The sequence below is a fragment of the Etheostoma cragini genome, chromosome 11 (genome assembly GCF_013103735.1).
Source record: "Etheostoma cragini isolate CJK2018 chromosome 11, CSU_Ecrag_1.0, whole genome shotgun sequence".
Taxonomy (NCBI): domain Eukaryota; kingdom Metazoa; phylum Chordata; class Actinopteri; order Perciformes; family Percidae; genus Etheostoma; species Etheostoma cragini.
This window is the reverse complement of record NC_048417.1, coordinates 20,931,361-20,946,240: the sequence shown is the minus strand read 5'-3', so window position 1 is coordinate 20,946,240 and position 14,880 is coordinate 20,931,361. Positions and strand designations below refer to the sequence as shown.

At 39.0% G+C, this 14,880-nt stretch overlaps 1 protein-coding gene across 1 annotated transcript in view; it reads left to right on the top strand.

Moving 5' to 3' along the window:
• Positions 1–14,880, top strand: part of lrp1bb (low density lipoprotein receptor-related protein 1Bb) — a 196,640-nt gene that overhangs the window by 14,084 nt on the left and 167,676 nt on the right. Inside the window, exon 3 of the mRNA XM_034886078.1 lies at positions 7,975–8,112. Coding sequence (XP_034741969.1) covers positions 7,975–8,112 — 138 coding nt within the window. The remainder of the gene's footprint in view (positions 1–7,974; positions 8,113–14,880) is intronic.

The window sequence follows — 14,880 nt, the reverse complement described above, 5'->3', positions numbered from 1 at the left end:
TTAGGGTCAAGTCGTAGGGGACTGGACAGCAGACTCTTGTGGTGAAGATACAGGCTTTGTTGAATGTAGACCTACAGTAGGTCATCATAGGCATGTGAACAACAGACCAATGTAATTGTATTTTTGTACTGAGGACATTCCCTTTAAAGTTGCCTTGTTTTGTGCAAAAATGCATTTTCAAAGGACGTGGAGTGTATTCTACATGAGGATCTATTTTATTGTTACATTAAACGCAATCCTGAATTCAACGTGATGAAAGTAATGCAGTTCAGATAAAGCTTTGACGTCACTATTTTATTGCATGACTGATATTAATTTAGATGGCATTATGACAATTGTGTATATTGATTTCTTTGATAAAAGAATGCTAGCGTTAAACACAACACTGTATATCATGCTTAAAATGAGACCATTTTCTCTGAGTATTGGTTTCAGCCCCTCTGACTACAATATACTGTATCTATTATTCATTGGAAGCTGGCCCCAGAACAATTGGATTGGAAAATTTGCATAATGGTTGGTCACCAAAGTATCTCTATTGAGTAATTATGTCGTTGTTTTACAAATAATCATAAATTGGCCATTTTGCTGTGTTTTTTTGTATGGTGTTTCTGAAGTGCAGCTTTACTTCATTGTCCTGAGGCAGCTCATTCCTTTCTGCGGACTGATGTATTGATTGTTTATTATAAAGTAGAGCCGGAATGTCACAGATGCCAACACTCAGCTTTATTCCACTAAACTGTAGCAACATTCCTCCTCGCTTTTAAATACCAACATTAGCCAACATTAATGGTAACATACTATGCAGTAATATATTAGTATTTTCACTAAGTATTCTGCTTTTTAGTAGAGTTGTCTGTCTGACTATATCATAGACGGTCAACACAAAACACATAAAGGCAATCCTATGCAATGCATTTTTGCCTTTGGTAGATGGATCATATTAATTTACTTTTATTAGTCAAAGTTATAACAAACCTTGGAATGTTCTTGATTGGCCAGGTCAGTTTAGCCTCAGTCCAAGTCAGTTTGTCTTCCGTGTGCTGAAGGCCAGACTGAAGGTGTAAAGCTGCCGAAACAAGCGAGAACCGAAGATGGCATCAGTAAAGGCCTGGCAAAGCATCTCCAATTGCTGGCCATGCGTATTCACCAACATGTAAAGGCATACCCTTGTTCCCACTAGGGAGTTGTCCAGTTAATACTGTAATGACCTGAGTTAATGTGTCCCTGTCATTACGAGTTCATCAGTTAAGCAAATGTTTATATTTGTTAGTGTTATGCACTACTGTTACCAGCAGAGGTCAGTGTGGTTCTATTGGGGGGGGGGGGGGGGCAACCCAAGTTTGGGCCGTAGAAGAAGGGCTCCTGGTTCCGTTGTTGTGGACTGGATGTTCGGCGTGGTCACGGCCAACAGTGACCGGAGTTAAGCTGTGTTATAAAATAAATGCACAGAAGTTGCAAACCAGTTATCGCCTCCTTCTTCAACGCTGCAACACAGGGGTGAGCGTTACAATACTATGCCATTGGCTGCTTCTCAGCAGCCCCATGCGACAAGCCAGGGGTCAAATGTCCTGCCGAGGCTGAGAAAGGAGGCAAGACTTATTGAGTACATAGTCATTCACAACATTTAATCCTGTTGCAAAGTAAGTATGTTTATTTCTCTGTCTGTGAGGAATCTCAGTCTTTGGCTGTTTTGGACAATATTGCCTCAATGTCTGCAATCAGAGAAATACAGCAAAAAAGTCCTTTTGACTGAGTGCATCTTTTCAAATGGCAAGGATGTAAAGGTCACACAGGAAAGTAAGTCTTTTAAAGAGACCCTTCGAGTTTAAACCACTGTCTTTTAAAAGCAGGACATGCTGGGGAGAGCTTTGGTTTGCATTGAAATTCATGAACTATTTCTTATTCGTAATGTTAAGAATGCTGCTCTTGTTTGCCACATTTTACATCTAGTGCAAGCATTTTAGCAGTTCACATTGTTGCCACGTAAGACTCCAACAGGTCCCCATATGTCTGTTGGCGCATGCTGTCCTTAACAAGTAGCAAGATAAGCATCGTGCACATCCGCATATCTAGAATTTGTCCAAGGATGGTTTGCCTTTGAGATATGAACCTAGAGCTGGGTACAAAAACACCCCATGTACTCAAATCAAGCTAAGATATGGGGAAAATGTCTCACCAGCAGAGCTGTTACATGACAGTTGTGAATATATCATCCCTCTCCATCAGTTATTCAAGTTAAGCCACAGCATCACAGAGCCCAGACGTCTTTTAACCCGAACATCCTCAAGCTTTTAAGCATGACAACAATAATGACTTCACCAGTGACGACTACACACAAAGGTGACAGGTCACTATTTTCCATGGGTTCTTGATGCTTCAGCTCGTGTAAACACACACAAAGAGGCACAAAAGCAGACTAACCGGAATATTCATGACTTTTACACTTTGTATGTATTCTTCCACACCAGTGACATTGCTTATCAGCCTAGAGACTAATGTTGTCGTTACCCAAAAAACTTCTGGCAACTTATCTGTCCTGGTTTATTTTTACAAACTGCTCGTCCATGAATTTTGTGCAAGTTTACTCCACTGTTCTTAACTAGTTGGCACTATTTGTTCTACAGAGGCAAAGTACATTCACTACATATTCATATGCTGTTAACTTTCAGTTGGTGCATATGTAACTCCAAAACTGTGCAAATGGTAATAATGACTGCTCATGTTCATTGTGTAAAAATGTCTAAGTAAGGGGAAACAATGAAACTCTCTAATCTTCCCAGGTGAATCTGTGATGGTGTATAACGCGAGCAATATGTAAATTGGTCCTTACTGGGCTAGAGGCCAAGTAGATGCATCCAAGCACAGTGCAGTGAGTGAAAACTCTTGCTGTCTCTGGTGTTTCTGACATATTTGCCTTGGGTCTTATTCACCAACATGATTTTGTCATCATGCTTATGAAAGGTTAGTTAGATAGATAGTGATTTATGTAGCAATACTAATAATGGTAGTGCATGCAATGCTATTGTAATTGTGGCATTGACCACAGAAGAGCATGTTACTGCTATAAAGTCATTATGGGAAGTCTACTTTGCACTTTCCTCAAGTCAAGCGTCAGGATATTACTTTGATCAACTGTACATCAAGAAAATGAAATTGTTCTGTCTTAGAGATATGATGAATCCCGGTACGTAGACGTCCCCTGCTGATATTTTTCTTTTAGGAATTCATTAATCTGCAGAAATTGGCACTGGCTGAGATAACCTTGATTATCATAATGAACATAGCGGTTGAAATTCCCCACTAGAAGCCTCTCATTCGTAAATTAGATAGAGGTGTTAGTTTGCCCCAGCTGATTCCACCTCATTCACTCCTCAAAGTAGGCAAATGGCAGCATGGTTTTTAATGAAAATGTCCTAAAATCTTGCATGAGTCATTTCTTAGAATTCGTTGCTGCAAATTATGTTTTAGGTATTAAGCTCATATTCAGTACAATTACAACACAAATATGGGGTTAGATTCCAGCAGCGCTGGTAATAAGGGATGTCTCGATCAGCTTTTTTTCACCTTGATCCAATTTTTTAAATATTGAATATCTGCCGATACCAAATCCAGATCCTATAGCTGGAGTTGCTCAGAAAAAAGAGCTGCACACAGTTGATTTGGTTTAAAAAAATAACTAAATAAAATAACTTGAAGGTCCCATGACATAGTGCTTTTTGGAGGCTTTTATAGACTCTTAGAGGTCCCATAATACCATTTCTGAAGTCTCTTTCCTGAAATTCAGCCTTGGTGCAGAATTACAGTCACTAGAGGCAGTCCCACAAGGAGCTTTCCTTAGGACGTGCCATTTCTGTGTCTGTGGCTATTGAGGAAGTGAGATTGGGGGGGTGAGGGTAATTCTCTGGGCGGCCAAAGCAGAGAAAGGGTAGATAACCTTGCTCCTTATGCAAGATTTCAGTTAAGCTTAATACATTTAACTTGCAAATGAGTCTTTCTTCTCAACACCAAAACGGTTCTCTTTAGAATCCCAGCAAACCCCAAACCAAAGAATAAACAGTCTCAAGTTCCCTGAAAACTTAACTGTTTCTCTTGCACTTAATAGTCAATCTTTGATTTTCTTCTTGTGTTTACCAATGTCAGTTTAAGGGAATAACAGAAGGAGTGTGGAGAATTGGAGTAATCTGGTTCTGAAAAAAAAAGGGTGACTAAGAAACTCTGGACAGACCGTAGTGAGTGGCCGCGCCCATCTTGGTTCAAAAGTGCATGCCAGCTTAACCAGGCAGTCTGGCCAACACAGAGAAAGCAGAAAGTAATGAGACATCCGGCCGAAATGACTGACATCCGGCGCAATTTCCAACGACACCTGAGCAATCTCGGAAGTGGAATGACGTGGATATAGACAAGGGACATCCCTACCAGTCACATATGTGCAGGATTTACACTAGATAGTAATGTTTTACGTTAATGTATGGTTGTGTTATTATCAGATAAGACGTCATTGAATATTAATGATGAACCTAAATGTTTACCACTTAACCTGAATACGCATATGTTTTCTTCACCAGGGGGTTGTGGGGGGGGGGCTCTTTCTTCTGTGTTTAACCCTTGTGTTGTCTTCCCGTCAAATCAACACACTTTGTTGACACTTTTGATCGATATTTTTAACTTTTTTTAACGTTTTCAACACTTGACGCTTTTTTTCAATGTTTGTCACTTTGTTTTATTTTTTAAACACTACGTAACACTAACTTATTAACTTATTTTTGCGAGTTATTTTTGGAATTTATGGTCAATAAGTGTCCTTCATAGGAAATGATACCTAATGTTTGAGTTAGAAAAGCAGAAGTTAGGAATTAGAGATTGAAATTAATGTATGTTGATGGATAATCACAGACTGGAATATCTCAACTTTTATTCATTACTATTTCAAACCTCTTCACTTTCTTTTCCAAATGCTATAAAATTGTATCAGACACCCCAAAATGAATGAAAGTAGAGATTTGTACTTGCCAAAGAGCCTTGTGTGGAATCAATCATGTTATTTTGGGTAATTAAAAAGAACATTGATATAAGATCAATTTGACCCGAGGTCAACATGAGGGTTAAGTGTGCTTGCCCATGTCATCTCTGGACATTATTAATTTATCAAATCATTACAGGGATCTGGAAGTCTCCACCAAAAATGATTGGAGATTTATGAAACAGAAATTGCTTTATACAACAGACTATCTGTCAGTCTGTCTGTCGGCCTGTCTGTGTCTCTAGTGGAGTGTATGTGAGAGCGTACAGAGGTAAAGAGCAAAAGTAATTTGGCAGATATTAAAACATGGCCCAATTTCAAGCAAAATCACACAGTCAGTGGTACACAAACCATTTTCAATTACTAAACAGATGAGTCCCCAACTCAGTTTGAGCTTACAAAAGCCAACTTGCATTTGTTTGCCTATTATCATGTTTTTCTATATACTTTTTGCACATTTATTATTATTTATGCTTTCCCTGAATTTCAATGATAACAGCTAGCTAAAATATATTATTTTAAAACCCCTATACATCTATGGTACACCTCTCTTCTCACTTATTCTGGCTGATAACAATTAATGATAGCTGAATTCTAGGTAGCTGCTTTATTGGGTCCTGGTATTGATTATGCTTGCTTCCTGTCACGACTCACTGGGCTACTTATATAGAACAGAGCAATTTTGCTATTCCTACTGTCACATGTCAAAATGTTAGCCGTTTCTATACCATTGAGATGGATTCCTCTCCTTTCGGAGGCACAGGGTCTAGGATTTAAAAATACTTACGCTTTAACTAAATGGACATAATCAGATAATACAAATGATTTTAAAAGAATTATTTTTTAAAGTGAATCTAGAAATACAGTAGTATTATGTAAACTTTCAGTGCAAGCAATACTGTTAATAGGCACGTTACAAAAGTAATTTGTATGTATTTACTAGTGAAGATGATCGTCTCACAGCTCATCATCACTGGCCTGTAAGGAGTTGTTGTACGTTTTCCTAAGTCTTTTGTGCCCGATCTGATCAGGCACACGCAGTAAGCAGGATGTTTAGTCGTCATTCAGCATCTTGGAAAAACAATCTAAGGAGAGAGAAGCTCCAGTTTAGCTGTCAGAGGATGAGTTGCACTGTTTGGTGTACTATCCTGTATACTCGACTTTGAGCAATCACCCAGCACAGTACAGTAGTTTGGGAATTGACAGAGGAATTCTAAATACCTCAGCTGTTGAGAGACCATCTGTGTACCCCTGCATGGCAGATCAGAGCCACTGAATATTCATGCACCATCCCTCCCCTTATCACATTAGATTAGAACCCATGTGGCGAGATAGCAAGGGGAGAGGCTGACAACGCTGTTACGTTGTCAGAAAGTCTTACAGCTTTGTGTTAAATAGCAAATTTGCCGAATGGACATACCCCGCGGTGTGGCACTGGGTGGAATACTCTGTGGCAGTGTGTCTCTTTTCTTTAGTGAGTGCAAATGTCCCGTGCTTTGAAATATTTTCACTTGAACATAAGCATCTAGCATGGATTTGAGTTTGATTCTAAATGTGTCCAACGTTTGCAGTTATTTCTTTTCATTTTTTATATTTAAATGAATACTGACATAAAGTCAATAGTGTGTAGTGTACACAACTAGCCTTTTCAAGACCATTGGCGGTACTTTAAAGATCCTCAGTGTATATTTATTTCTAATATGTAAAGTATTTATGTAAGATGGATTTACAAATAAATGGTTGTATATGCAGTCTGCAAGCAGCACAGATATCAAAGTCCACAGCCAAAGTAGCTGGAAGAGAAATGAAAAAAGCGATGCTTTGAAGACATTTTGGAGCCCAGCAGATGAGGCTGCCAGTTTGCTCATGTATGAAATATGAACTCTCAGAGACAAGGTCACTTATATTTGACTTACCTAAATATGGCATATATATATATATATAGAGTGTGAATCACCGGGGCTTGAAGAGATAGCCAAGAAATATTCATTAAAAAAGAAGCCTCTCTTGCTGCACTTTTAAAGCCATAAAAATACTTGGGAGGAGAAAACGAATATGACTCATTATTGTGTCAAGACAGACGCACGACTACTTCTACGTATCCCTTCTGTAAATCAACCGGGGATGACAGCCCTCCTTGCAATAGTCCCATTAATTGCTGCATCTCTTACCTTACTAAGTAAAAATGGATGCCCGGTCAAGATGGTCCGAGTATGCTCAGATGTGAACTCCTGAAGGTGGGAAAACTCCAGGGATTGTTATAGACCCCATCGCGTTGGTGATAAATCTTTCTATTAAGTGGCTGCAGAGGCGTATTGGTAATTGATATCAATGTAGCTAGGGTGGAGATGTGACACATTTACCGTGCTGGTGCACTGGTCAGCTGTGTTTTATGTGCTCTCGTGGCTGCCACATGAATGAGGGTCACCTATGTGCCTCATGAATCCTTAAACAGCTGCTATCTGCTGTTTGCCTGGCTGGCAGGGAGGGTTGGGCAGTTTGTTATAGGACTTCACCAGGACGTCTGCAGAGCAGTGTGGCGAACATCTGTTGTGTGTAAAGAACAATGCTGTGTGAAGTATAAATACATTTACATATGCATAGGATCTTCTGCTACCTTAAAACGAGGTCTTGAAGTATCAGCACTTTGAGAAGGCTAGAAAAAAGGTATTTACCTGCAAAAAATACAAACAATATTGACAATGAAATATGCAAATTAATTTCACAAATGATCTCTTGCTGTACGTGCTACATAGTGTATGGTGAATAAAGCATTGTTAAAGCTCATTTGGCTTTGCAATGCACTAATGCCGTATGTTGTGTCATATGTTTTGTTTTATATTTTATGTTTTGTTGTGTGTGGGCCCCAGTACGAATATTAGGATCCAAATAAATATGTTGAAATAAATGGAGATACTGCTTTTTGACACTTTGCCGTTTCTTTTCTTCAGGTGCACAGGAGGTGGTGATCAGATGTCCTCTCAATCACATACAGTGCATCGGGTCAAAAAGATGTATTCATTTTAATAAACTCTGCAATGGGGCCAGAGACTGTGAAGATGGCTACGATGAAGGAGTCCACTGTCGAGGTAAGAGTTAAGGATGCTTAAACATCCGGATTCTTTTTCGCCTTTGGTTTAGAAAACATAAACTAATTAGTGTTCTCATTATTATGCTAATTAATCAGATTATGCTCATCTTATTTGGATTAATAAAATAGTTGGATTTATTTTACATATTAAATCTGTTGCATCCGAAAATATATAGCTGTGGGAAATGCTTTACTTTTGTTCCCTGTTAGAGACATTCATTATTCCAAAGTTTAATCAAGTAAAATAAAAAGTGTGTTTTTGGTTGATTAGTTAAAAGGATCATTTTCACAGTCACTAAGATACACACTGCTCAATCTCTCCTTTGTAACATCCAACTTTTAATGTTTGATGGTTGATGATACAAATACAAATTTATGATCTGACACTTTGTAAGTGTTGTGGTTTAACTGGTTGCCAAGGTGACTTTGCATTGTCCTTTCTGTCAGAGCAGGCAGGTTAAACAGCACGACACTAGCACCAGGTATTGTGTCTTACACAAGTATTTGTTGTTGCTCACATTCATAGCAGCTCTACCAAGCTGGACACCTGGCTTCTGTGATAAGGCAGCGTCTGCTTCGTGATTGCTGCAGTCTTGGCACAACAGTTGCCCCAGTCTGGCAGAGACCTCAACCTTTCTTGACCTGTAAGACAGCTAAAGTCATGCTGGGCTTTGTCTCTGTGTGAGTGCTAGGTGCAAGGATACGGTAGCCGCTAATTCACAGCGGTGAAGAGTCCAAAAGCCTGTTTGTTGGCACGGAGCAGAAAACTTTTGCTCAAATGTCTACACTATGACTTGCATTGATGGATTTACTTGGCACCATCCCTTAGACCAGATAGTGGAATCAAATCCAGATTGATTTAAGTGGAAAGGCATCATATCAGTGGGCAAAATGTCTGTTTTGGTTTAAAAATGGCCATTTTAGGTTAATAGATCACCTAACAATGGATACATGATAGACTGCATGTTCATATAACCTTTTTCAGGGCTGAATGGAGGCAGTTGGTTCCGTTAAACTGCAATGTAACTGTAACCACAATACATTTGATGCCCTAATGCTTGATGCTACTTTTTAAATCTACCTGAGCCTAAGTCACAAAATAATCTTTAGGGTTAATACTTTAAGGTGTGTTCATCCAACTAAACAGCAAAGTAGGATGGAAGGTCTGGAGATTGGTTCAATTACTATGTTTATGTTGAGTCAGGTTTAATGGAAAAGCAAACCCCCCCCCCCCCGGAAGAAATGCAAAAGGAAGCCCAGGTAGAACACGCAGGCAGTATTGAGATAACTCCCATTTCATATTTCATACTGCAAAAGTGTATAGACTTCCATATTTCATACTGCAAAAGTGTATCAACCCGCAGAAAAAGGTCAGTTCATCAACTGGTCCGGTAAAGAAAAGGCAACTGAAATCGAATTTAAGCTGCTGTATCAGAAACCTTCTTTAACTTTGTCCTTCAAACACACAGCAGTACTAAGTAGCGTCATGATAATGCATTCACACTGCAAGCAACTTGTTAATGACTCCTTCTGTTACAGATACGCCAAAAGGATACAGATTAGACAGTACTCTAATATCCTATAGTTCTACATTCAATTAAAATACGATAGCAGTAAGCGTCACTTTGTCCCAGACATATTAAATGAAATGTAGCAAAAACGAAGGTCAGACAAAGATTTTTAATGAAATTATATTCTTTAGAATTAGTTTTTTCAATTTATTTTTTTGACAATGCAACAGCATACAAGACTTCCTTGAACATCATCCACAAGTAAATCAATGCAACACAACTCGAGGACAAATGAACTGGCTGCAGAATATAATAATAAGGCTTTCATTGCACAAATCCTTACATTTTCTGCTTACTTTACAAGCCAACAATATATTTTCTCAATATATATCTCAAAAAATTATTTTGTAGTGAAATGGCTTTTTTAAACAGTAATTCATACTGACTATCTACTACATACCTGTGTGACTTATCTTCAAAATTGGACTGAGATTTAAAAAAAAAAGAAAAAAGAATGTATAATTGGCCATACACAAATTTTGGATTTTTAACTATGTTCTTTATGGCTCCCATAACTCTGGTTGTTGTCTCATGATCAATCATGTTAAATAACCTTACCATGGATAGCCTTGTATAGACCATAAGCTATTTCATCCCAGGTCTGTCTGTTGGGCTCATCTTCATTGTCTGGCTGGTTGCATTGCTGTTCCACACTGCCTCTGTGAACTGCAGACATTGTTTTCTTTTCTGTCCGATGTCATTTTACACATCCCTTGTCAACAAATAGATAATAGGGTGGCTCTGTTTTTTTAATTCCTTTTAAGAAGGCACTATCTGTAACAATGTGTGGCCTGAATTTTAACTATCTAGCTCCTAATGCAACACTGCAGTCAGTTGCTTGGATGTCTTTTGTCTAAATCAGTACAATTGATTCTCTTTTTTTTTTTTTAAATCAATTAGTCCTATATAATTGTATTTTTGGATTTGATTTTAAAACATAACAAGTTATATTTATTACAGTTGGTGTGGAGCCAACCCTTCTGCTAAAGTTCACTCAGAGACACAGGGGCGGTTCTACACAGAGGCATGTCGCTGGCCACCCCTGTGCCCCCCCCCCCCCCTATGATGACCAAATAAAAAGAATATTCATTTATGATTTAACATGCAAGCGCCAAAAGCAGAACTAATGTGCGACAAAACATTCTACACGGGGGAATTAGAGTGCCGCAGGCTAACACTGTAGCCGGCCTGCCACGTCCCCCTCTGGTGCTGCCTCGCGAAGGAGGCACCACTCTTGGAGAGAAGACCTACAATTTCTCCTGTTGCAAGAGTCCAAGGAAAGCAAAACCATTTCATCTCTCGTAAGTGACTTGTTGTTTTTGCACATAACCGTGTTCCTTTTGTTCCCCACACTGAGAATGAAATCAAGTTAGTAAGTGCCTGGTCTCGATATGTTGAGAACTTAATCATAGCTAAGCAAACTCATCAAAGCAGAAGCAAATATCCAAATGTCAGTATCCTTGCTGGGTCTACACAATGTTGGGATGATAACACATTAAGTTCATCCGTCTTGGCTGTTGCGTAGCAATAATACATTTGTGTAAAATAATCAACAGGCTTTATGCCCGTGTTAAGTAGGGAGGGATGGTTATGCACAAAATGTAACGCATACCCATACGTATTTTCTTCTAATAGTTATCATGAAACAAGGATGGGATATAGCGTCCTCTTTGCCCCAGTACACAAAAAGTGAGAAAAACAGCAATGAGAGAAACAAATCACGGGGTTGAAGTGCAGGAGGAAGGAGAGCCAGAGGAGCAAGGGGAGGTTGGAGAGAGGGCATTGAATGAAAGTGAGGGCAAAGAAGAGGATGAGAAGGATGAAGAAGGGGTTGAGGAGCATGAAGAGGAGGGTGAGGAGGAAGAAAACATACAGGGACAGAGAAAGGATCAGCCAGAGGGACAGCAAGTGGATCCATATGGATCAAGTACTGCACCATCAGGTTTGTGATGAAGACGGTTCTTACTATTTCCAAAGCAGAGCAATTTTTGTGTTCCTCTTTTTAGTCAACTGTAGCATAGGTGTCCAAACTCATGCATACCACTATGAGTACATACATGTTGTAGTTGTGCCTTATGTTTACTGTACATCTTTCTACAGATATCCGCAAGTCCAAAAATGATGTAGCTACCTGTAAAGCCCAATTGGAATATACGTCTTCCCAACTTTGATGGGGGACAGGAGACGGAGCTTCAGACCAAACTGCTATAGTCTTCATCCACGGTTTGAGTATTCTGTCATGATGGACTCTACATATTGCTATGCATGTAGACATTTTTTATGAGCCTACCTTTCTATCACCTGAACTCACTCTTGTTTAAAATAAATGTTTATATGCTTTTAAAGTAAAATAAAGTTTATTATCTTTAAATATCATTTGTTGCATTTTTTTAATGTGCCCCCATGGTTAAACACTGGCCCCTCCTTGGCCCACCTTTAGACATTTTTTTCTAGAACCGCCACTGCAGAGACACACACTGTTCATTGTGCTTAGTCCCACACGGACAGACCAAACTCATTGGAAAGCAGGAGAAATTGAGGTCACCATAGAGAAGTTTCAGGCAACCAGCTGGGTCTCTTATAAAACTTTTCCCCCCTCCCATTCCTGCTCACCTCTTATGAATATACATGCCGAACATCCCAAGAGGCCCTAATATGAAGGTGCCCAGATGGAAAAACCACCAACTCTTTTCGTTCACCTTCAGGAAACTTGCTCATTCTTAATCGCATGCTCATGGCAGTGCCGTGGGATCTCGGAGGTCTCTACTGCTTGCATTGAGGAAGACAAATGTCAGACTTAAGTAAACACAACTCAGCTTCAGACTTCATCTCTTATCCAATAAGTAAAATATTTGCAAGTACTACGCTCCGGGGTTTGCATCCTACTTTTTTGATAGATACTATATTTGTTACGCCCCTGAAAAGGGGGAGAAATTAAAACGTGAGTGAGACGGTTATGTTTCCTCACTGAGAACATTAATGTAAGTTATTTTACAAAAGTACCACATTTTACAAAACAGTTCTACAGGAAATGGGTAGTTTTGTAGGGTACAAGGCTTGTTCAAGTCACATCAGCATACACTGTTATTCACTGAAACGCACACTTGAAACATACAAATAACACGGCAAAATATATTATTAAAGTGCCCATATTAAAAAAATATCACATTTTCTGGGATTTGTTATTTTTTGTCTCTGGTACTTCCACACACATACCAACCTTGAAAAAAACTATTTATGCTGTTTTGAGGGAGATACGGTTTCTGAATGTCCTCTGTCTTCAGTCTCCGGGTGAGCTGTAACAATCTGCACGGCTTCCTACGTCACTAGCCGAGAAAATGTGGCTAACCGTAGCACATGCTAGTGCTAGCATGTTAGCTCATTCTCAATGGCAAAACACTGCTACAACACACACTAGTTCCCCATAATCTCCAAAAAAACTAGTACCATGTCCCTGTTCTGCAGGGATTCTACAAGTGAGCCCTCGTTAAGAGGAAGTCGCCCAGCTAATCCTGCCTTGTACTGACCAAAGTTGTTATGTAGGAGTTATCTAGCTGATGTGAGCCGTACCTAGCTACTGGGAGTCATGTGTGACCCAGCAAAGATAGTGTAGAAGTGAGATGTCTCACTCTGCAGCTAAAACAAGTGAGATGTCACACTCTGTAGCTCAAACAGACCTACCCACACAGGGTGAAAACAGGATCTGCAGCAATGTGCAGTACAACAAAAATAGGGTGTATTTTGAAAATGAAACCATGTTAACCTAGTTAGGAAAGCAACAAAAAAATACACTTATGAACCTGAAAATGTTCATAACACGGGCGCTTTAACAGCGAACATGTTCATTAACAATTAACATATAATGGCAGCTACTCTCCGTACAAAGCCATCCTTCGCTGTAAACGAACGGAAGCTCCGCTCAGACACACATTCCACTCTGCAAACGTAACTGTAACTCACTCCAAATGTTACTAAAACACAGCTTAAACACTCTTGACATGTTAGCAAGTTATTACATTTAAAGTAAGTCTGTTTTATATCATTAACGTACCTGAAAAAGGGGAGAAATAATAACACGAGTGATACGGTGATGTTTCCTCACTGAGAACTTTAGTGTAATGAGGAAAAGACCGTAACTTCCCCGGGAACTTGGGTGGCATTTAGTAGATCACAGATTAACACTTTTACCCTTAAATTAGGCACCGCAAAATAAAGCATTCAATATAATGTTTACAAATTCCACTTACTATTTTTACTGTTTGTACGCTTGATGGATTTTAACTTGTTAACATCATTATATGAATTGTGAATCAATCTCTATGAACTAGTACTGAATGCATGATCTTTTTACCCTTAGATATTTTGAGATCCTCACATGCTGTGAACTTACTAATACTTTTCAGTGTATAACAGGCTATGAGCTTTTCCTTTTTAACCTTTCATATATTATGGCAGCACATTTAAAGCAGTGTCATCACAAAGATCACTGATAGATTGAAGCCAACTCCAGACTGTCACTTTGCTGTCTCCAAAATGAATGTCAGCAATACATCATTCACTACATTTAGTTCAGTAAATTACACAGCTTATTGATTAAAACTGAGTGATATTTTGCTGAACACTGCACACAGGGGTTATAGTGATAGTTTTTGTACGATAATTGTATTTCAGTTTAAACAGGTAATGGCATTTGACTTCTTAAAACATCTGTCCACTACATCCACTAATTGAATTTCACCCCCCTTGTATTGCTTCTTCTTATTCTACTTTAGTTTGGCCCAATAGTAATATTATGATAGTGGTGGTGGATAGCCACAGGTTTAACTGAGATTAATTTTCAACAAGCCAAAAACTGGTACCATCAGAATTTAGGAACATTAGACATAAGATGTAAGATACTAAATGTCATTGTTATCACATAAATAAATTATGTACGTAACATTCAGTAAACCTAGAAGGACAACAGGATAATAAGAAGATAGAAATATAATAGCAAGATTAGAACTAGATGATAAAATAAATGATAAAGTAATTCAAACAACAAGTTAGATGTGTGTAATAAAGTATTGGGGAGGATAATCAGCTGCTGGGGGGTGGGTGGTAATATTTAACGTCCTCAGTCCTTTAACAGCTATGGGACGGTGGGGGTTAATGGAGGCCAACACTCTGTGGGGGAAAAGCTGTTCTTCAGTCTG